The 20,354-nt window shown below is 40.2% G+C and overlaps 1 protein-coding gene across 1 annotated transcript in view; it reads right to left on the bottom strand.

Annotated features, from left to right (window-relative positions):
* LOC145344030 (protein FAM3C-like) overlaps positions 1-20,354 on the bottom strand; it is a 58,975-nt gene that overhangs the window by 28,987 nt on the left and 9,634 nt on the right. Inside the window, exon 2 of the mRNA XM_080190757.1 lies at positions 6,428-6,489. Within this exon, the coding sequence (XP_080046883.1) occupies positions 6,428-6,440 (13 nt within the window). The 5' untranslated portion in view covers positions 6,441-6,489. The remainder of the gene's footprint in view (positions 1-6,427; positions 6,490-20,354) is intronic.

The raw sequence follows: 20,354 nt of genomic DNA on the forward strand, positions 1-20,354 counted from the left end.
ACGGATCTTCCCATTGTCTCTCCCTCACCCACTCCAATTCCCATTGTGGGCGGGGTGGTATAATTCTGGTGATAGAGTCCATGAAAGGACCCAAAACACCTGCATGCACCTTTCCCAAGACCTACCAGGCCATTCCCATGGGTGCTATGGGGCACTTTGGGGCGCATTTTGTTTGTTACGTCGGCATCAATGCTGGGCCACCCCAAGTAACCTCTCACCAACAGTTTTATTTTTGATATGTCCAAGTGGGCATTATGTAGTTCCTTTAATATTAAGTGTATCCTTGGGTTACAAACAACTACTTGTTATCCCAGAGGATTACACTACCCTCACAGCTTAGATTGGCTTTTCAAGCTAAGTAAGGCTTCACAGCCTTTTAAGTTTGACCACAGAACCCACTACATAATATATTTTTGATAGTGCAGGATCACTATGTCCAAGTCTGGTCTGTTTTGCAGATATGGGCAGCGTTCCTAAGTAGATCAAAGGCATTACAACTTGGCAGGGAAGTTGAACTTACGGGCAATGATAGGCAACTTAAAGCATCGGCATTGGTTATCCGAACTCGAGGTCAGTGTGCCAAGGGCAATAAGGTCCAACATTGTATTTGAATAGAAGAGATTGTTTTATCTTCTTTGAATAACCCCAATAATGGTTTATGGTCCATCGCTACTGCGAAATGCTTTCCATATAGATATTGGTAGAATTTCTTAATGCTGAACACGTTCGTTAATCTTTCTTTTTCGATTTGGGAGTACCCTTTTCCTACTTTGGAGGGTCCTTGACTTGTATGCTATTGGTCTCTCTGCTCCATCCTTCGATCTGTGACAAATCACAGCTCTAATTCTATAAAGACTCACATTGTAGGTAAAGATAAGGTTTGAAATGGACCAAGGACTTGTTGACAGAAATTGTTGCTTCATCCGATTGAAAGCTTCACTTTGAGGAGCCTTCCAAAACCATCTTTGGTGTTTTCTCAATAACATGTGCAAGGTGGCCAAATTCTGAATGGGTTTACCATAATAAATTACAAGAAAGGATTTTAAGCTCTGTAATAATCCTATATAGTCTTCACTTTTTCTTCTAAGGGGTGCAATCCTTTTGTGTCTATTTTGTAACTTCGCTGGCCTGAAAAATAGATTTTCCTCTTCTCAAATGCACTCCAGCATTCATGAATCTTTTTAATACCTCCTCCAGCTTGGCTAAGTGCTCCTCTTCCATGAAACTGGTAATGAGCACATTGTCTAAACAAACTGTGACTTTGGGTAATCCCTGTAATATGTTTTCCATCATCTGCTGAAAAATCGCACAGTCCAAATAGTAACAGGCAATACTTGTACTTGCCCTTGTGAGTAATATTTCTAACATTCAGCAATATAACATGACCAAATAATTCACCTAAATCATGTATTTTCCAAAGCTCAATATTGAGAATATTTCTTTTTTCTGCCAACTAATCCTCACCCTTGTTACCTGCTCAAAAAGAGAAATGTAGCCTAATATCATGTCAGCCTCACCACTGGAATTATTCACTAGAACAGCAAGCAATGCAGGAACCCAGCCTACACCATTCACATCAACACTGACACTACCACCAAGCCTCACAAGATCCATAAACAATTAACTTGCATTTATATAGAATCTTCTAAGTCACAGGTCAGGGAATTTCACAGTAACTCTATTGCAGTGTAATGTAAGCCTTACTTGTGACTAATAAATAAACTTCAAAAAAAACGTTAAAATTTTAGATACTTATGTAGATAAACGCACCAAAGTCCTGCAAATCCTGTACAAAACAACTAGTTAATCAATTTTGATGGTGTTTGTTGGAGGATGAACATTGTCAGATCTCCTGAAAAACTCTGTCAGGATTACCCGAATAGCTAGGCAGGTTTCTCCCTAGTTTAAACAATAACATGTCTGCTAATGCAGCAATTATTTGGTTCTTACTGAACTCTCAAGCTAAACAACTTGCTTAGGTCCTGAAATAGGATTGAAACCCATATCCTTCGTGGGAGTTCAAGGTTACAGGGACGGCAGTAGTTAGCACTGCTGCCTCACAGTGCCAGGGACCCAGGTTCAATTCCTTCCTCAGGTGACTGACTGTTTGGAGTTTCCACGTTCTCCCTATGTCCACGTGGATTTCCTCCAGATAGTCCTTTTTCTCCCATGCTCCAAAGATGTGCGAGCTAGATTGATTGGCCATGCTAAATTGTCCCTTAGTATCAGGTGGATTAGCAGGGTAAATGCATGGGGTTACGAAGATAGGGTCTGGGTAAAATGGCTGTTGGTGCAGACTCGATGGGCCGAATGTCCCCTTTCTGCTCTATAGTGATTCCATGATTCTACGATAGATTAATTAACAAGTAGTAGTAGCTATAGCAAATAACAACCCTATATATTGAGAGCCCAGTTAAACTCCTTTGATCCAAGTTTCAAGACAGGTAGGATGGGTCACCAACATTGCAGTGACCCCCAGGCAGTGGCTCATGGCAGCGAGATGTATTCAGGGCACATTGAACACAGTTCTTTCCAGTTGACAAACACATTGGCAGTATGGAAAACCAACCTACTCTCTTCCCACACGATGGGGGAAAAGCATGGCAATGGTCACTCCCTTGACTCAAAGAAACAATAAGGTTCCTGTTAGGAGAGTTATAACACTTGCCCTTGGAACTTCCCCACCTGACCCAGAGATGGTTGTGATGTACCATCGATGAAGGAAATGCATCCAGTAGATAGCTGTGAAGGACACAGTCCCAAAAGAGGAGATCCACCAACTGCACTAACCTTCATTTTGATTATGCCACTGCTGCTGGAGTTCCTCAGGGTAGTGTCTTGGGCCCAAATCATCTTCAGTTGTTCATCAATGATCTTCCTTTCATAAGGTCAGCCGTGGGGATATTCAGAAATGGGTGGCATGGTAATTAGCATTGCTGCCTCACAGCGCCAGGGATCCGGATTCAATTTTGGCCTTAGGTGACTGTAGGTGTGGAGTTTGCATGACCTCCCTGTGTCTGCAAGGTTACCTTCAGGTACTCGGTTTCCTCCCACAGACCAAAGATGTGTAGGTTAGGTGGATTAGCCATGGTTAGTGGATTAGCCGTGGTAACCATGTGGGGTTACAGAGATGGGAAGGGGAGGGCCTGGATGGAATATCTTGAGAGTTAATACAGGCTTGATGGGCTGCACTATAGGGATTCTCTTTCTGTACTATAGGGATTCTATGATTTGCTAATGGTTGACTGCACAGTGCTATTTGCAATTCCTCATATACTGAAGCAAACAACACCTACGTTCAGCAAGACCTTGAAGATTTTCAGACTGGGGTGGTAAGCACCAAGTAAGTAGGGTCTGAATGCTGATACTCAAGACTCCCAAACTGTCCCTATTCCCAACAGTCCAGTCTCCAGCATGTGACATTATGCGGAGGGGAAGGGACAGTTCTGCACACAGCTGATATTGCTGAATTTCCCTTGGCTGCTGGAAGCAACATGTGGGAAACAACCCCTTAAATTTTGGGAAAGCTTGGAACCCTATTCTTTGTCAAAATAATCACTGCAGTAAATATTCAATTTACATTTACCTTCTTGTTATTTTGCTTGTGAACATCATGAGAAATCTTAGACTGCATTAATGTTAGTTTAATTTGTCAAAAGTAATGAACCATTTTACATTGAAAAACAAGCCTGAATTCAAGCACAGAGAGTTGAACAGGCTACATGGTCAGCACTTTGAAGGTTTTGCATTGAACACTGGAAAATGAAAGAAAACAAAAACGTTTTTGCAAAGATAAAATATGAAACAGCAGCAGTTTTTCAACAGTCAACTGTTGCTTGCATTTAAACGTAACATGTATTTCCATTCTTCTGTTTTATTGTTACCACTAGAATTTAGGCATCTAGCTAGTGGTGGTGGTGCTGGAAGTCTAGCACATCAAGATAGATAAACCCCCAGGACCTGAAGAAGCGTATCCCAGGACACTGCAGGAGGCTGGGGGGGGGGGGGAATTGCGGGTCCCCTAGCCAAGATATTTGAATCGATAGTCACAGGTGAGGTGCCTGAAGACTGGGGAGTGGCAAATGTTGTGCCTTTGTTTAAAAAGGGCTGCAGGGAAAAGCTTGGGAACTACAGGCCAGTGAGCCTCACGTCTGTGGTGGGTAAATTATTGGAAGGTATTTTGAGAGACAGGATCTACAGGCACCTAGAGACGCAAGGACTGATTAGGGACAGTCAGCATGGCTTTGAGAGTGGAAAATCAAGTCTTGCTAATGTGACTGAGTTTTTTGAAGGGGTAACCAAGAAGGTAGATGAGGGAAGTGTGGTTGACATTATTTGCATGGACTTAAACAAGGCCTTTGACAAGGTACCGCACGTAGGTTGTTGCATAAGGTTAAGTCTCATGGGATCCAGGGGGAGGTATCTAAATGGATACAAAATTGCCTTCTTCACAGAAGGTGGTTGTAGAGGGCTGTTTTTCAAACTGGAGGCCTGTGACCAGTGGTGTGCCTCAGGGATCAGTGTACTGTTATTTGTCATTTATATTAATGATTTGGATGAGAATATAGGAAGCACGGTTAGTAAGTTTGCAGATAACACTAAGGTGAATGGCACAGTGAACAGTGAAGAAAGTTATCTCCAACTGCAACGGGATCTTGATCAATTGGGCCAGTGGGTTGACGAATGGCAAATGGAGTTTAATTTAGACAAATGCAAGGTGATGCATTTTGGTAGACTGAACCAGGGCAGGACTTACTCAGTTAATGGTAGGGTGTTAGGGAGAGCTACAGAACAAAGAGATCTAGGGGCACATGTTCATAGCTCCTTGGAAGTGGAGCCACAGATGGACAGAGCGGTGAAGAAGGCATTCCGCATGCTTGGTTTCATCGGTCAGAACATTGAATACAGGAGTTGGGACGTCTTGTTGAAGTTGTACAAGACATTGGTAAGGCCACACTTGGAATATTGTATGCAATTCTGGTCACCCTATTATAGAAAGGATACTATTAAACTAGAAAGAGTGCAGAAAATTTACTAGAATGCTGCCAGGACTTGATGGATTGAGTTATAAAGGACAGGCTGGATAGACTGGGACATTTTTCTCTGGAGTGTAGGTGGCTGAGGGGTGACCTTATAGAGGTCTATAAAATAACGAGGGGTACAAAGTAGATAGTCAATATCTTTTCCCAAAGGTAGGGGAGTCTAAAACTAGAGGGCATAGGTTTAAGGTGAGAGGGGAGAGATACAAAAGTGTCCAGAGGGGTAATTTTTTCACAGAGGCTGGTGAGTGTCTGGAACAAGCTGCCAGAGGTGGTAGTAGAGGCATGTACAATTTTGTTTTTTAAAAAGCATTTAGATAGTTACACGGGTACAATGGGTATAGAGGGATATGGGCCAAATGCTGGCAATTGGGATTAGCTTAGGGGTTTTAAGAATGAAAAGGACGGCATGGACAAGTTGGGCCGAAGGGCCTGTTTCCATACTGTAACCTCTATGATTCTATCCTTATAAATATAGAATTTGAAGGAAAATAGGACTACATTTATTTTAAAATGGTAAGCTTGGAAAAATTTCTCAAATAAAAAATGCTGCTTTGCTGAAATGTTTTAAAGACAGGTCAAAAACAAATTCCTAATTCCACACTAAATCAATATGTATTAACCAGGTTCTAGGGAAACTTGGAATTAATCTTCATTCACACGATGTGGATGTCACTGGCAAGGTCAGTATTGCCCATCCCTAATTACCCTTGAATGTGATGGTGAACTGCCTTGTTGAATCACAGTATGGAGCAAGTACATATGGGCTCATTTTTAGTTAGAGTTCAAACTTAAAACAATGTGCGTCAACAAAATAATAGATGGGCATCATGGTGCCCATCTATTATTCCAAGGGCTGTTCCTGGGCAGCAGAATGTAGTTACTATTCATAAAAGCCAGTCATTTGTGCAGGAATTCCAATTGCTTTCCAGTAATAATGGTGCCATTTAGCAGCTTGGTGGGGTGCACTGCACTCATATGGAGTTTGTTCAATAGTGGTATCAAATTTTCAAACTGTTATCTTGATAATTTTTTTTGCATTTGAGAGAAAGCAGCTTAGTGCCAGATTCATGGCATGCTTATAAATTTGGAATCCATTTGACAAGAAGTGTTCCCAAATGCAATACAATAAAGATGCAATATTCTTCTATGCTAATAGTGTATCTTTTTCACACAGAGCAGAGCCAGAAACCAGCTTGATATTTTATAAAATTTCCCATGGCCATCATCTTTAGTGCAGACAGACAACATATAGCCAATCCATGTACCAAATGGTGGTTCTATGCAGCTCCAAATTTAATTTCAGACAGTCATCTTGTTCTGCAGCACTGCTACAGTGGGGCAAAGCAAACGCTGATAAATGTTATGCTACATAGCAGATACTTTACCTGACAGTCTCATTATTCCAGCTTTAATCTTACGAAATATCTGTCAGCTGAAACTGGTTTTCCTGTAAGAAAAAGAATTCAAGGTTGATTCTAATAACACAAATTGCTTTATAATAGACATAAATAAGAATATAGGTGGTTTAAAATACGATTCCAATAAAACTATTGTAAGTCTACAAATGTTTACAGTATCATAGCGCAAGGTATATTATAAGAGGTCTCGCAACACCAGGTTAAAGTCCAATAGGTTTATTTGGTAGCACGAGCTTTCGGAGCGCTGCCCCTTCAAGTGGGCAGTGCTCTGAAAGCCTGTGCTACCAAATAAACCTGTTGGACTTTAACCTGGTGTTGTGAGACCTCTTATTGTGCCTACCCCAGTTCAATACCGACATTTCCACATCAAGGTGTATTGTGCTAGTTATTTTTCGAATTTAAAGTTTAAGCCGAAGAGCAAAGACCTGAAGTTTATGAAGAAAGTCAGGCAGAAAATGATTAGACAACACAAAGTTTTGTTTTAAAAGTCTATAGTAGTTGGGGGGTGGGGGGATCATAGATTGAAGGTATGGGATGGTGCAATGAGTCTCTTACCTTAATTTTACAATGAGTTGTCAATCAGGATATATTTGACCCTGCAAAAGCTAGAAAGTGTTTATATCTAATAAGAGTCCACAATTATCTTCAGCAACCCTGAATTAGGAGAGGATATAATACAAATCAGAGTTCATGACTGACGGCTATCCATTTCTGTTGGATTGTGTATATACAGAATTACCTGAGTATCATCTTCAACCACTTACATAAATTGTAAACTAAGTAAAAACTGGGAGTAATTCAATTGCCAAACTTGTTGGCTTGACCTTGGTTGCAACTTCTCCATCTGTCCCTCATTTGATCCTGTTCTTTGCTATTCATTTACATGATGAGCATCCCTATTTGGGCTTGTCCAGCACTAAGTAAGCTGATGGATACTCAACTGTATGCAACCTTGCATATTAAAAGACACATTACAAAAGGAAAATACTGCAGACACTGAAAATCTAAAATAAAAAAAAGAAAATGCTGCAATCACTCAGCAGGTCTGGACATTTGCAGAAAGAAAGTCAGAGTTAATGACCCATATCAACGTCTTTCATTAGAAGCATGATGGAAGGTACAGCTTGAAATGTTTTTGTTTTTCTCCCCAAAAATGTTGTCCAACCCGAATATTCCAATTTTTGATCTTGTCAAATTTGTTGTTGATGACTGCTCTTCCATCACAATCAACTCTCTGCAATATAATTCCTCCAATTCATTGCTATGCAGGTACAGTAAAAAAAATTGACAAATGGACATTGTGTCAAAATTGTGCAGAAAATTCACTTTGATTTCATGAACAGCAAAGTGTTTTTCAATACATCCACTATGGTTAATCTGCCCAGAATCCTTCGATTCTCACTTGCAGTGGTGTGAAGGGTGGATAGCAATTTCTCCTATATATCACATCATTTCTAGCCAACAGATAGTCAACCAAGTCTCAACCAATCATGTCACTACTATAAAACCGACAGCATGCCTCAAACATTCATCTATGGAACAACAAATGTCCTGCATAAAAACAAACAATGTCCTATATAAGTGTTAGGTCTTAACATGAACAGCTAACATGCATTGATTGATAGCTGGTCTAACATGCATTGTAGAAAAATGGAACTACTTTAACTTAGAAATAGAAGGCCAGAGTTTCAATACAGATACATGTCCAAGGCAACATGGATAAGATTTATCAGTGGATAACCTGGGAAAACTGCAGGTGTTCTCCTTCGAGCCAAGAAGTTTAAGAGGAGATTTAGCAGAACTGTTCTAAAATCATGAACAGATTTGATGCGATTAAATAAAAGTGAATTGTGTTCTATGACAGTAGTGTCAGTGAGTGCAAGGTCTAGATTTGACAAGATTTGCTTTTGGCTTTATTGCCTTTTTTTAAAATGCAAAAGACTGAGCTGGAACGTACTGTCAGCAAGGGCACTGGAAGCAGATTCAATAGTTCTTTAAAAAAGGTGATAAATACTTCAAGGGAAAAAAATACAAGGCTACATGGAAGAGGTGTGGAGATGGACCTGTTGGACAGCTCTACCAGGGAGATGGCATAGATGGCTTGAGCTAAATGATGACTTCCTGTGCTGCATCATTCCATAATTCCCAAACATTGCTGTGGTTGGCTGGCTGAAACCTTTTATGAGCTAAGGAATAAGGATAAGCTCTATTGGTTATTAACTGATTACAAGCTTATTGGTCACTGTAATTGAACTGCCAGTTTCTCAAAGGCTGTGAAGAAAACTTCTACATCCTCCTTTTCTTAAGGGATGAATCAGGAATGCTTTCGGAAATCAAAACTTGTCTCTACAGTAAGGCTACTTAAAATTACCAGCAGGTAAAATCAACTACAATCTTTCTCAGTTCCCAACCCTTCTGTGCTGGTAACACCCTCAAGCTTTTCTAACTGGAGAGCATGCTCACTCTTTCCCCCTCCTTCTTGGAATTCCCTTGCCTTCCTTTTCTCCTAGGCTTCCCTTTCTTCTTTTTCCTGGAACGCTTAACTTTAGTCTCTGCTTCTCTTAAGAAATTTCGGCCAGGTTAAACTGGTTTGTTTCAGGTCCTGTATCTTATCTGAAATTTGGGGTGGCGCAATGGCACAGTGGTTAGTATCACTGCTTCACAGTACGAGGGACCAAGGTTCAATTCCAGTCTTGGGTGACTGTGTATGAAGTTCGCAAGTTCTCCATGTGTCTGCGTGGATTTCCACTGGATGCTCCAATTTCCTCCCACAGTCCAAAGATATGCAGATTAGATGGATGGCGATGCTAAATTGCCCCTTGGCATCCAAAGATTTGTAGGTTAGGGGATTAATGGGGTAAACGTGTGGGGTTGACCTGGTTAAAATGCTCTTATCGGAGGGAGAGTTAATGCAGATCCGATAGGCTTAATGGCCTCCTTCTGCACTATAGGGATTCTATCAAATGAGGCCAAGATACTCAGCCAGCATCTTTGGTACTTTGGGCTTCTGTTCTTTATTACATCCATCAATTTCCACCAATTTATCTATGACTTTTGGTTGTTCGATATGTAGGCATGTGAATTTCGACCAAGTTAAGTCCTCCACTTGCAAAAAGCTTTTACATCAAAAGCTGCTACCTTATTTTCAATAGTTAGCATTCCAAAGCTTACTGCTGCAATCCCTTTGTGTTTGTATTTCATAATTATGGTTGCAATTTCTCCCTCTACTTTCCATTCCCCAGAAGTCAAATTTGGCTTATTCACACTGTATTTTGTCCAGACTGCAGCCCCAAATGCAACCCTGCACAGACAGGACTTGTGTGTTACTTCTTACTGCCTGTCATCAATACATTTGTACGCAAGGGATTTCTTAGATGAACAGCATGCTTTAGATGGAGTGAAGGTCTTGTAAAACAGAGGATTCTCAGTAAAACTGTGAGGAATCTTGTAGTTGAATTTCTAGGAGGTTGGTTCTTAGGTAAACTTAAAGTTGGAAACAATTGGAGGGAGTCCCTTCACTTTCAAGGTATTGCTTTGTTTGAAGAAATGTGGCTACTTGGATAACCTGCAATGGCTTTCAGTGAAATGCTGTGAGCAAGCAGCCTCTTGTTGCGTGTTTAAAGTAAGCAACAAAATGGCTTCTCATCAAGCCCTTTTTCCAAAAGGGCTTGACTCCAAACCTCAGGAACTTTTAAATTCAAGACTGCAGTTCACAGCAAACACACTTTTCACCCTTTGTTACTATAATCTTTGGTGAAAAATCTTAAAGGAAGTTACTAACAGAAGTCATTTATCTCGTCGTTCAAGAGGAATCCACGTTTCAGCACTGTCATTAGCTTCTTGCCATTCAGAAAAAAATGTGATCCATCCTTTCGTGCATGGACGTGGATGGCCTATTTTCCTATATTGAAATCCATTTGCCAGTTTTGCCTGTTCACCTAACATCTCTTGGTAGCTTAATGCTTCCATCTATATTGTTTACAATGTCATCTAATTTGCATGATCAGCAAACTTTAATGCAACTTCTTACTTCATCACTTGTCTTCACCTTGTGTAAGACTTCCTGCAGCTTTACAAATCTAAAATCAAACTGGACAATAAAAAAAACGTCATGTTGTTCAACGAGTTGCCTTAAAATCTCATAGCAAATTTTGGTAGGCCATATTCATTGACAATGTGCTGAAATAAGGTATGGTGATTTGAGTCACATATTCTGAAGGATGAGCGGCTGAATTTGCTTCAATGCATTCAAACTCTTTCAGTGTATGTGCCCTCTGACACAAATCAAAAAGTGGAATACTATACAAAGGCTCTGCTCCTTGTCCAGGTACAAGTCACAATGTACCTCTAATTATCGGAATTGATGCGATGAGAGCAGTCTCCAAGCCCTATCTTCCCATACAGGGAAGCAGAATTCTGAAGAATGCACAACAAGGCTAGTGATATGCCAAGTATGTGTAGCAGGTACTTGCTGATTTCTGGATGTTTACCCTGCTCTTGGACTTTCCTGTGTCCCTTTTTTGTTGCACACAGCGCATGAAGCTGCAGTCCAGGGTGACTCCAAAATATCTGAGGTATGGTTTGAAAGTGATTATTTTACATTTTTTTAGTTTTGAGATAGTATACATAAAGCACCGACTGAGATAACAGTAAAAAGTTAAATGATTCTTAAAACAAAAGAATAGCTTTCCCTCAATGTGGATTGCCATAAAAACAATCGATAGGGGTTATGGGTGGAGGGGGGGAACTGGTAATATTAAAATGGCGGCGCCGGCTCGTTGGGCCGAAAGGCCTGTTTCCCAGGCTGTTTTTGTTCTTTGTTCATGCAGGAAGAGAATTAAACAAGAAACTATGACTTTAAAACATATATGCTGATATTTTAAATTTATTTTAAGTATTGTATGAATCACTGTTCACTTTGGCCAAAGCAAGTTACTGAAAGATGCGATGGGAAAGGTAAATAGTTGAGAGCTAAAGGCCTGGGAACTCATTACCTAGCAAAATTCATATGTGGAAGTTTCTTATAAGGGAACATATTTTGCAACAATAATGAATAGTTTCAATCACTGCCCAGACATAGAACAGATATGCCCCTGCACGTAGGAACACGTGTCTATTCAGCTTGGTGGAGAGCTGTGGGAACATCCACTTTGACTTTTACAATGGCGTTTACCATAACCTGGCAACATGAAAGTAGCTTTAGCTATAAAGGATGTTAATATCCGAGTTTAATGGATGAATGAGATACCATTATGCTTTAATGCTGTTGGTTGAGGTACTGGTTACAGATTTATACTGATGTCTGGACACTAAATGAAATTAATTTTAACTAATGATGGTTGGGAAATCTGATAAACAAAATCTATAACTTCTGTTTTTTTATTGATAACTTCCGAAAGGTCTGGGTATTCTGTATCTGACCATCCAATTGATTTCTTTCATTGATCACTGGTCTTTAATAAATTTTTACTTTTGTACTGTGACACTGATTTCCTGAGTCTAATTGCACCTTGTCCAAAACCCTGCTAACAGGTTCATTCTTGATTTCAAAAAAACCCTGGAGTTTGCTATTAGCTAGTCAGTTGTAGAAATAGAAAGCAATGACAGAGCTTAGCTGAGCTTGGGTGGAAATTGTGTTCCAGGTTCCAGAACAAGCTACTGCTGAAATCCTCAACGTTGGATGATTGGGTAGCAAGTGCCAAATCATCTGTATAGGCAAAAGAGGCAACGAGATGCATGTTGCTCAAATCAGTGTCGAAGATAATTCGAGCCAGTGAAATTAATTGCAATAATGCAGATGAAGCTCAGTACAGAGCAGCATAAAGTGATACATTTAGGAGGACTGATAAGGAAAGTATGTTATGAATTTAGAAGACTGCGGTTGAGCAGATGGTTCAAAAAGAACAAGTGATTTAGATTAGAGTAAGAGAATACAGAAGCAAAGAGCTAGACCTTTCTGAATCACTAGTCAGGCCTCAGGTGGAGTACTGTGGACAATTCTGGGTTCCACATTCTAGGAAAGATGTAAAGACCTTAGAAAGGGTACACTGAAAGGAAGTTTACCAGGATGATACAAGTGATCAGGAGTTCAGTTATGAAGGGAAAGTTAGAATTACTCTCAATACAACAGATGAGGTGACCTCTCAGAAGTTTTGATAGAGCAGAAAGAAAGCAAGGATGAGAGTGGCCGAAGATTACAAAGGTCTGAAAATTTTGTATAATGAGCTACCTTATACACGATATTATGCAAAACAGTCAAGTTGTTGCAGTGAGCCAGAAAGTATAGCACATTTCGTGACCTATAATGAAACAACAATGCTTCTGGGCCATTTAAATAGGTAAAATCTTTGATCCCCCTTTTGTTTGCCTTCTATTACTGCCAAGACTGAGGACCGATGGATTTGTGTATCAAACTGTCTTGGAAATTTCAACATCTGATTTCCATGCAATTAGCACACGTAACACAGGATGCAGTCCATACCAACAACAGAATGGTTCCAAGAATGTGAGGTATTAAAAATCAAGGGTACATGAGGGAATTATGGCACAGGAGAGTGAGGGAGAACTTGACTGTCATTGTATGACAGGCCAGGGCAGGAGACATAAACAAAAATATGCAGCACGTAGCAAATCCAGAGTTGTAAACAACTAAAAAAAGTTAAGTGTACTTTATCTGAATGTAGAAAAGATTTCCAACAAGATAGAGGAGTAAACGTAGTTGCAGGACCAGATGCTCAACGTTCCAGGTTATACAATATTCCAAAAGAACAGGCCAAAGGGAAAAGAAGGTGGTGCAGCATTATTAATCAAGGAAGGTTTCAGAGCAACGCTGAGTCACGATACAAAGGCAGTGGACAGTGATATAGAATTGATTTGAGTTTAAAGGCTGCCTCGCTAAATATTTTTAAGAAGCGGGTTGATGGGTTCTTGATAAGAGAGGGGATTAAGGGTTATGGGGAGAGGGCGGGAAAGTGGAACTGAGCCACGACAGATCAGCCATGATCTTATTGAATGGCAGGGCAGGCTCGAAGGGCTAGATGGCCTACTCCTGCTCCTATTTCTTATGTTCTTATGTTCTTATCACAGGGAAAGGAAGATAAGGTTGGGAGTAGTCCCCCAAAATATGACCTCTCAAGAAGTCAGGGTGTAATTGGGGAACTATTAAGGGCATGTTTGGTGGGAACTGCAAATTACACGGGAGATTTTAGTCTACATTTTGATTGGACAAACAAAACCAGCAAGGGGAAGCACATAAGAATTTATGGATCAGGGATTGCTTTTTAGAACAGCATGTTGTGGAACGTACTATTTTAGATTTGGTTTGTGTAATGAAGGAGGATTAATAAGGGACCTTGTGTTATCCCTAGGGGTAGTGATCACAATATGATAGAATTCCAGATACAGTTTTAGGGTGAACATCACATCTTCATAACCACGAATCATAACCTTAAATAAGGGCAATCATAATGGTATGGGGAGGAGATGTCGAAGCAAAACTGGGTAAACAAGCTAAGATACAGCTCAGTAGATGAGCAGAAAAAGATATTCAAACAGCTGCCAAAACGCTCAGGACATTACCCCAATCAAAAAGAGGGGCTGCATGAGAAACAGGAAAATCCATGGTTAACAAAGGAGGTCAAAGATGATGTTAAATTGAAAAGCAGGATATACAAAGTGGCTAGAGATGGTGGTAGACAAAGAACTGGAAGCTTTTAGGATCCAGCAGCAAAGACTAAAAAGCTCATAAGGGAGAACATTAATTTTGGGAGAAAACTTGCATTCAGCTACAAAAATAGGAAGTGGGCAGCCAAGGTAAGTATGGGACCTCTACTGAATGAGGCAGGTAGATTGGTAATAGTAAACAAACAAATGATGGACATGTTAAATAATTTTTTTTTGCATCAGTCTTCACCTTGGAAGACATTGCAAATATTCCCAAGTTATCAGAAGGGCTGATTTAGAATAACATGGTAGAACTTACAAAGATCCTGATGACAAGGGATAGAATATTAAACGAACTCAAGGCTCACCCTCAAACTGTATCTGGAATTCTATCAAATTGTGGTTACTACTCCTAGGGGATCCTTAACACAAGATCCTTTTATTAATCCTCCTTCATTACACAAAAGGCAGGACCCGATGAACTGCATGCTAGGGATTTAATGAAAAGGGTTTAAATGAAGGGGCTGTGGAGATAATGGACCTATTGGTTTAAAAGTTTTGTATCTCACTAAATTCTGAGAGGGTACCAGAAGATTGGAAAACAGCTAACGTGACATCCTTGTTCAAAAAAAAGGAGAAAGGCAGAAGGCTGTGATCTTTAGGGTCAGTTAGTTTAACTTCTATATTGGCAAGATGCTGAAGTCAATAATCAAAGAGCAAATAGCTCACCATTTAGGAAAGCTTAATACAATCACACCTAGTCAATATGGTTTTAAAAAAGATAAATCATGCTTGACAAATTTGCTCAAATTCTTTGAGGATGTAACAGAGAGTATCTAGTGGGAAACCTGTACATGTAGTGTATTTAGATTTCTAAAAGCATTTGACAAGATGCTGCATAAGAGGCTGAGGAAGTGTGTTAGCATGGATTAAAACTGGCTATCACACAGTAAAGAAAGTTGGAATAAATGGGTCCTTTTCAGTGTGGAAAGATGTAACTAGTGGAGAACCACTAGGATTAGTTCATGGTCAGCAATTGTTCACTATTTACATTGACATGCTGAAGGAAGGAACAGAATGTAAGATTTCCAAATTTGCCAATGACACAAAAATAGGTGAAAGGGCATATCGTGATGAGGATATTGTGATGCTGCATACATTGAGTGTCTGGGTGAAAACCTGGCAAATGGAGTTTAACATGGGGAAGTGTGAGGTCACGCAACTTGGTAGGAGGATTCAAAAGACAACTTATTATCTAATTAGAGAGAGACTGCAGGTGAGTGAAGTACAGAAGGATCTAACTGTTCTAGTGCATGAGTCACATAAGGCTAACAGACAGGTCTAATAAATAGCTAAAAAGGCAAACAGCATTTTGGCCTTTATTGCAAAGAGATTAGAATTTAAAAATAGGGAGATTTTGATACATTTATAGAGTGCTGGTGAAGCCTCACCTGAAATATCGCATACAGTTTTGGTCCCCTTATCTAAAAAAAGATACAAACATTGGAGGAAGTCCAAAGGAGATTCTCCAGGCTCATTCCTAGGATGAGAGAGTTGTTGTATCAACAGACTAAATAGTCTGGGTCTGTTTTGGTGGGATGGCACAGTAGTTAACACTCACAGCACCAGAGATGCAGGTTTGATTCTAGCTTTGGGTGCTGACTGTGTGGAGTTTGCACGTTCTGTCTGTGTGGGTTTCCTCTGGGTGCTTGTTTCCTCCCACAGTTGATTAGGTTGATCGGCCATGCTAAACTGCCTTTGTGTGTCCCAATGTGTACATTAGGGGACTAGCAGAGTAAATATGTGGGGTTACAGGGATAGGGTCTGAGTAAGATGCGCTATCAGAGCAAGTCGGTGAAGACTGGAGGGCCAAATGGCCTCTTACTACACTGTAGGGGATTCCGTGATTCTATTCTATGACTCTATGTATTCCTTGTTGTTTAGAGGAACTCTTCCTCACACATAAAATCCTGAGAGGACTTGACAGGGTAGATGGTGGGACAGTCTCGCACAAGGGTACATAGCTACAAAATAAAGGGCTATTTAAAACTGAGGTGCGTAGAAATTTCTTCTCACAAAGCGTGATGAATCTCTGAAATTCTCTGCCCCAAATGAGGCTGTATCATTAGAAGTATTTAAAGTGGAGGTGGATAAATACTTGCTAGATTGAGGAATAGAGGGCTATGGAGAAATGGCACAGAAAAGGAATAGATAATGGGCCAGCATAGATCAGCCATAATCATACTGAATGGCAGGGCAGGCTTGAAGGGCCAGGTGGCATACTCCTGCTTCTATTTCTTGTATTCTTGTTAACATGACCTTGCTCAATTATGTAAATCATAATAAGGGAAGTTTCATTCGGGGGCAAGGTATCACCACCCACGAGCTAAGGTTAACATCTGAAAAGTCTTTGCTCATCACCTAAGACAACAAGGTAATTCAGTCCCATCAAAGCATTTAACTTGAGCCAGGATACCAATCTTGCTTCGTTCCTTAGTATTTTGCCTCTAATTTTGATTCAAAGTTCCCAAATAAACTGAGATCATTCTAATCTCAAACTTCCAACTGTTTGACACAATTAAACAGAATTTAGCTGGGTGTAAGATAGTCTAAGGTAATAACAGGCAAAATGAATTTCTGAATTTTGATCATTTCTCTTCTCATTTGTCAGTGCCTTCCCAGCAACCTTCGCCAAAGCTTTATTTACTTAAAAGTAGTAGTCAAGATCCCAAGAGCAGAGCAACCTATCCACTAGTCTCAAGTCAGGACTTCCCCAGGTTCATCTGATCTCTGCTAAACTGATTGATTTAGTGGAACTATGCTGCAGCCAAGAATAATACATTCAGCCAACATTAAGAGCATTTAAATGGTCATTGGATAAACATATGAATGATATTGGAATAGTGTAGGTTAGATGGGCTTTAGATTGGTGTGCTGACCTGTGAAACCATTGAGGGCCAAAGGGCCTGTACTGCGCTGTAATGTTCTATTAACTGTCCGTTTGATCCAACTCAATTGGAGTGAAGGTAGTCATATTCCCCAAAAGTATATCATCCCTCACTTACAATTTTAAATATCACTAGGCTGATTATAATCTCATGCTTAACGAGGATGCAATGGATATGGGTGTGACAATCCTGAACCACATTCCTACTGAAACACAGAGAAGCTCGTGCATCCAAAGCAATGGCCAACCAAGTACAGAGTTCCACCCTCACCCCGGCCCAGTAAAGACCCACACCAGAAAACAGAGCACAGACACTGGAAAATTACTCCATCTTACTTAAGAAGCTGTCCCTGCCACTAATTTAAGAGTCCTTCCAGCAAAACGGGAGACTATTTGGACCAATGATAAATTATTAAGATTTGAGATTACGGTGGAACCTACTGTATTCCATCACGGAATATTATTTATTAAAGTTTTCACTGAGCTATGTAACAGCCAAGACATTGTTTAACTTATCAAGAGTGGGTAACATGGAACACATATTTTAGCTCAATTAAGGATTTATACTTTTGTGTAGGCCTATTATTACGCTCTGCTGATCAGCTTTTCAATATCCTGTTCTGATCCGGTTAGGGCAGCACGGTGGCAGGCACTGCTGCCTCATAGCACTAGGGAACTGGGTTTGATTTGGATCACTGTCTGTGTGGATTTTGCATATTCTCCCCTTGTCTGGTTGGGTTTCCCCTGGTGCTCCAATTTCCTCCCACAGTGCAAAGATGTGCTGGTGAATTGGCCATGCTAACTTCTCTTTACGTACCTGAACAGGCACTGGAATGTGGCAAACTATGAGATTTTCACAGTACCTTCATTGCAGTGTGAATGTAAGTCTACCTGTGACTAATAAATAAACTTTACTTAGGGACTAATAACTTCTATTGCAGTCTAAATTTGAAATCCCAGTTACTTACAATGATAATAAATACTTTAAAAAAAAATTTGTACTATATAAACTGTCAATACTATCTACCTTACATTTTAACATTCAGAATTAAAACAAGGTAAATGTGAATTAATGGGTAAACATTGGTCAAACACAAACTACTAACTTCACACTAAATGGCAGGCACAACCAATCCAGATCCAATGAATTTTCTCAGCAGACTTCAATGATTACAAAGTTGTAAAAAAATCCTTAAAATTCTGGCTTCCTCATGAGGCATTTCAGCATTTGGGTAGGAAAGGTTTAGAGGGATATGGACCAAACGCAGGCAAATGGGACTAGTTCAGTTTAAGAAACCTGGCATGGACTGAAGCGTCTGTTTCCATGTTGTATATCTCCATGATTCTATGATTACACAGCTCCATTTGGGTCAGGTCATATAAATGTAGAGCCAATTAGGTGGGAGGGAAACTGCTACCATTGGACATACGGCATCCAGATAGAGACAGCACAGTTTCTGTGGGAACAATGCCAATTTTCTAAAAATCTGGACGTTAGAGTCAGGAAAATTCTCATTTCCATCACCTGCTTCTACTGCATTATCAAACTTGGATTTTTCCTAATCACATTAAGCTGCTGGGAAATGCATTCAAGGACACAGCTCTTACCTGCAGACACTTTAGTTAGTCCAGGGCTTTCCAGATGATATGTAATTGCTTCTCTGGCTAAGCAGGTTGAACAGTTTGAGCTGGGCTCTAAGTAATAATTATTTACCCTTTGTTGCATATGATTACTCTTGAGTAGTGGCTTACTTCCCAAATCAGGTAATGGAACAAGGAAAGGTAGATGGGGTGAAGATACAGCTCAGCCATTACCTAACTGATCAACAGATCGAGGGGTTGAATAGTCCACGCTATCATGCTTCTAAAACTTGTTCACCTTCTACAAGGTAAAAGACAAGGGAGTGTGATAGAAGACTCCCCACTTGCCCTAGATGAGTAAAGCTGCAACAATACAATGGTCAGCACTGCTGCCTCACAGCACCAGGGATCCAGGTTCGATTGTGGCCTTGGATGATTGTGTGGAGTTTGCACATTCTTGCTGCTTCTATGTGGGTTTCCTTCAGTTTCCTCCCAAAGATGTGCAAGTTAGATGGGTTGGCCATCCTAAATTGCCTCTTAGTGTCCCAAATTGTGTAGGTTAGATGAACTAGCCATGGAAATTGAGAGGGAAGAGGGCCTGGGTACTCGATGGGCCAAATAGAATCCCTACAGTGCAGAAGAGGCTATGAACACACAAGAGCCGCAACACCATCTAGGGCAAAGCAAACCCACCACCTAAAATTATATATTTCCTCCAATAAGACACTGTGGTTGTGGTGTAGACAATCTACAGGACTCACCACAACAACTTATCAAAGTTTCTTCAACAATTTCTAAACCAGCAAACTCCACCATTTAGGGGAGGGCAAGAACGCTATTACTTGCAAGTTTCCCTCTAAGTTACACATCACTCTGACTTGGACATTTATCATTGTTCCTTCATCATCACTGGGTCAAAATCCTAGAACCCCTTTCGTAACAGCACTGTCAGTGTGCCTTCACCACATGGACTGCAGTAGTTAAGGCGGCAGCTCACCACCATTTTCTCAAGGACATTAGGGATGGACAACAAATGCTAGCCTTGCTACTGATATCCACATCCAGAAGAATAGTTTTTTTAATAATGTACCCATGACAAGGTTGCTTAAGAGAGGATTTTAAAATAAATTTTGTGCAGAATAAAATAACTGCTGTACTGTTCATGTATGAAACCTCCACGGAAGGACCATCACTTGCAAAATCTTCACTCGGAACAATTAAAATTTAATCACATTTGAAAATGGTATTCCCAGGTCTCTCCTTCTTTATGTCACAATACCAAATTTGGTGGGGGGGCAAATTCTCCTGCAGCAGCTATATTAGTTAGTTATAGACATTACCTGCCTATTTAAATGATTATTCTTTATAGGTGTGAACCTACCAGCCATCCACTGGTCCACTTCTTCCCAAATACAGCCAAACATTTCTTACTGATATACAAATAAATTTATTTTGTAGCAGTGATCAGAATGTCACACTAGAGCAGGCAGGCTGGCAGAGTTATTTAAAAAAAACCTCAGTTGCTAACTTGATTCCAAAGGTCAAAACCTTCAGTCAGAAAAACCAGGTGTTGCATCCGAGACCATCTCATCTGTGGCTCAATACCTCAATTTACTCCCATTGCTACAAAATTGTTGAAAGTACTTGATAAAGTTTATAAAAAGTCTCAATGAGGCCTTAACAATTCCCATCTACCATCAGTCT

Source organism: Carcharhinus amblyrhynchos, chromosome 6 (assembly GCF_965287045.1).
Source record: "Carcharhinus amblyrhynchos chromosome 6, sCarAmb.v2.hapA, whole genome shotgun sequence".
NCBI classification, from domain to species: domain Eukaryota; kingdom Metazoa; phylum Chordata; class Chondrichthyes; order Carcharhiniformes; family Carcharhinidae; genus Carcharhinus; species Carcharhinus amblyrhynchos.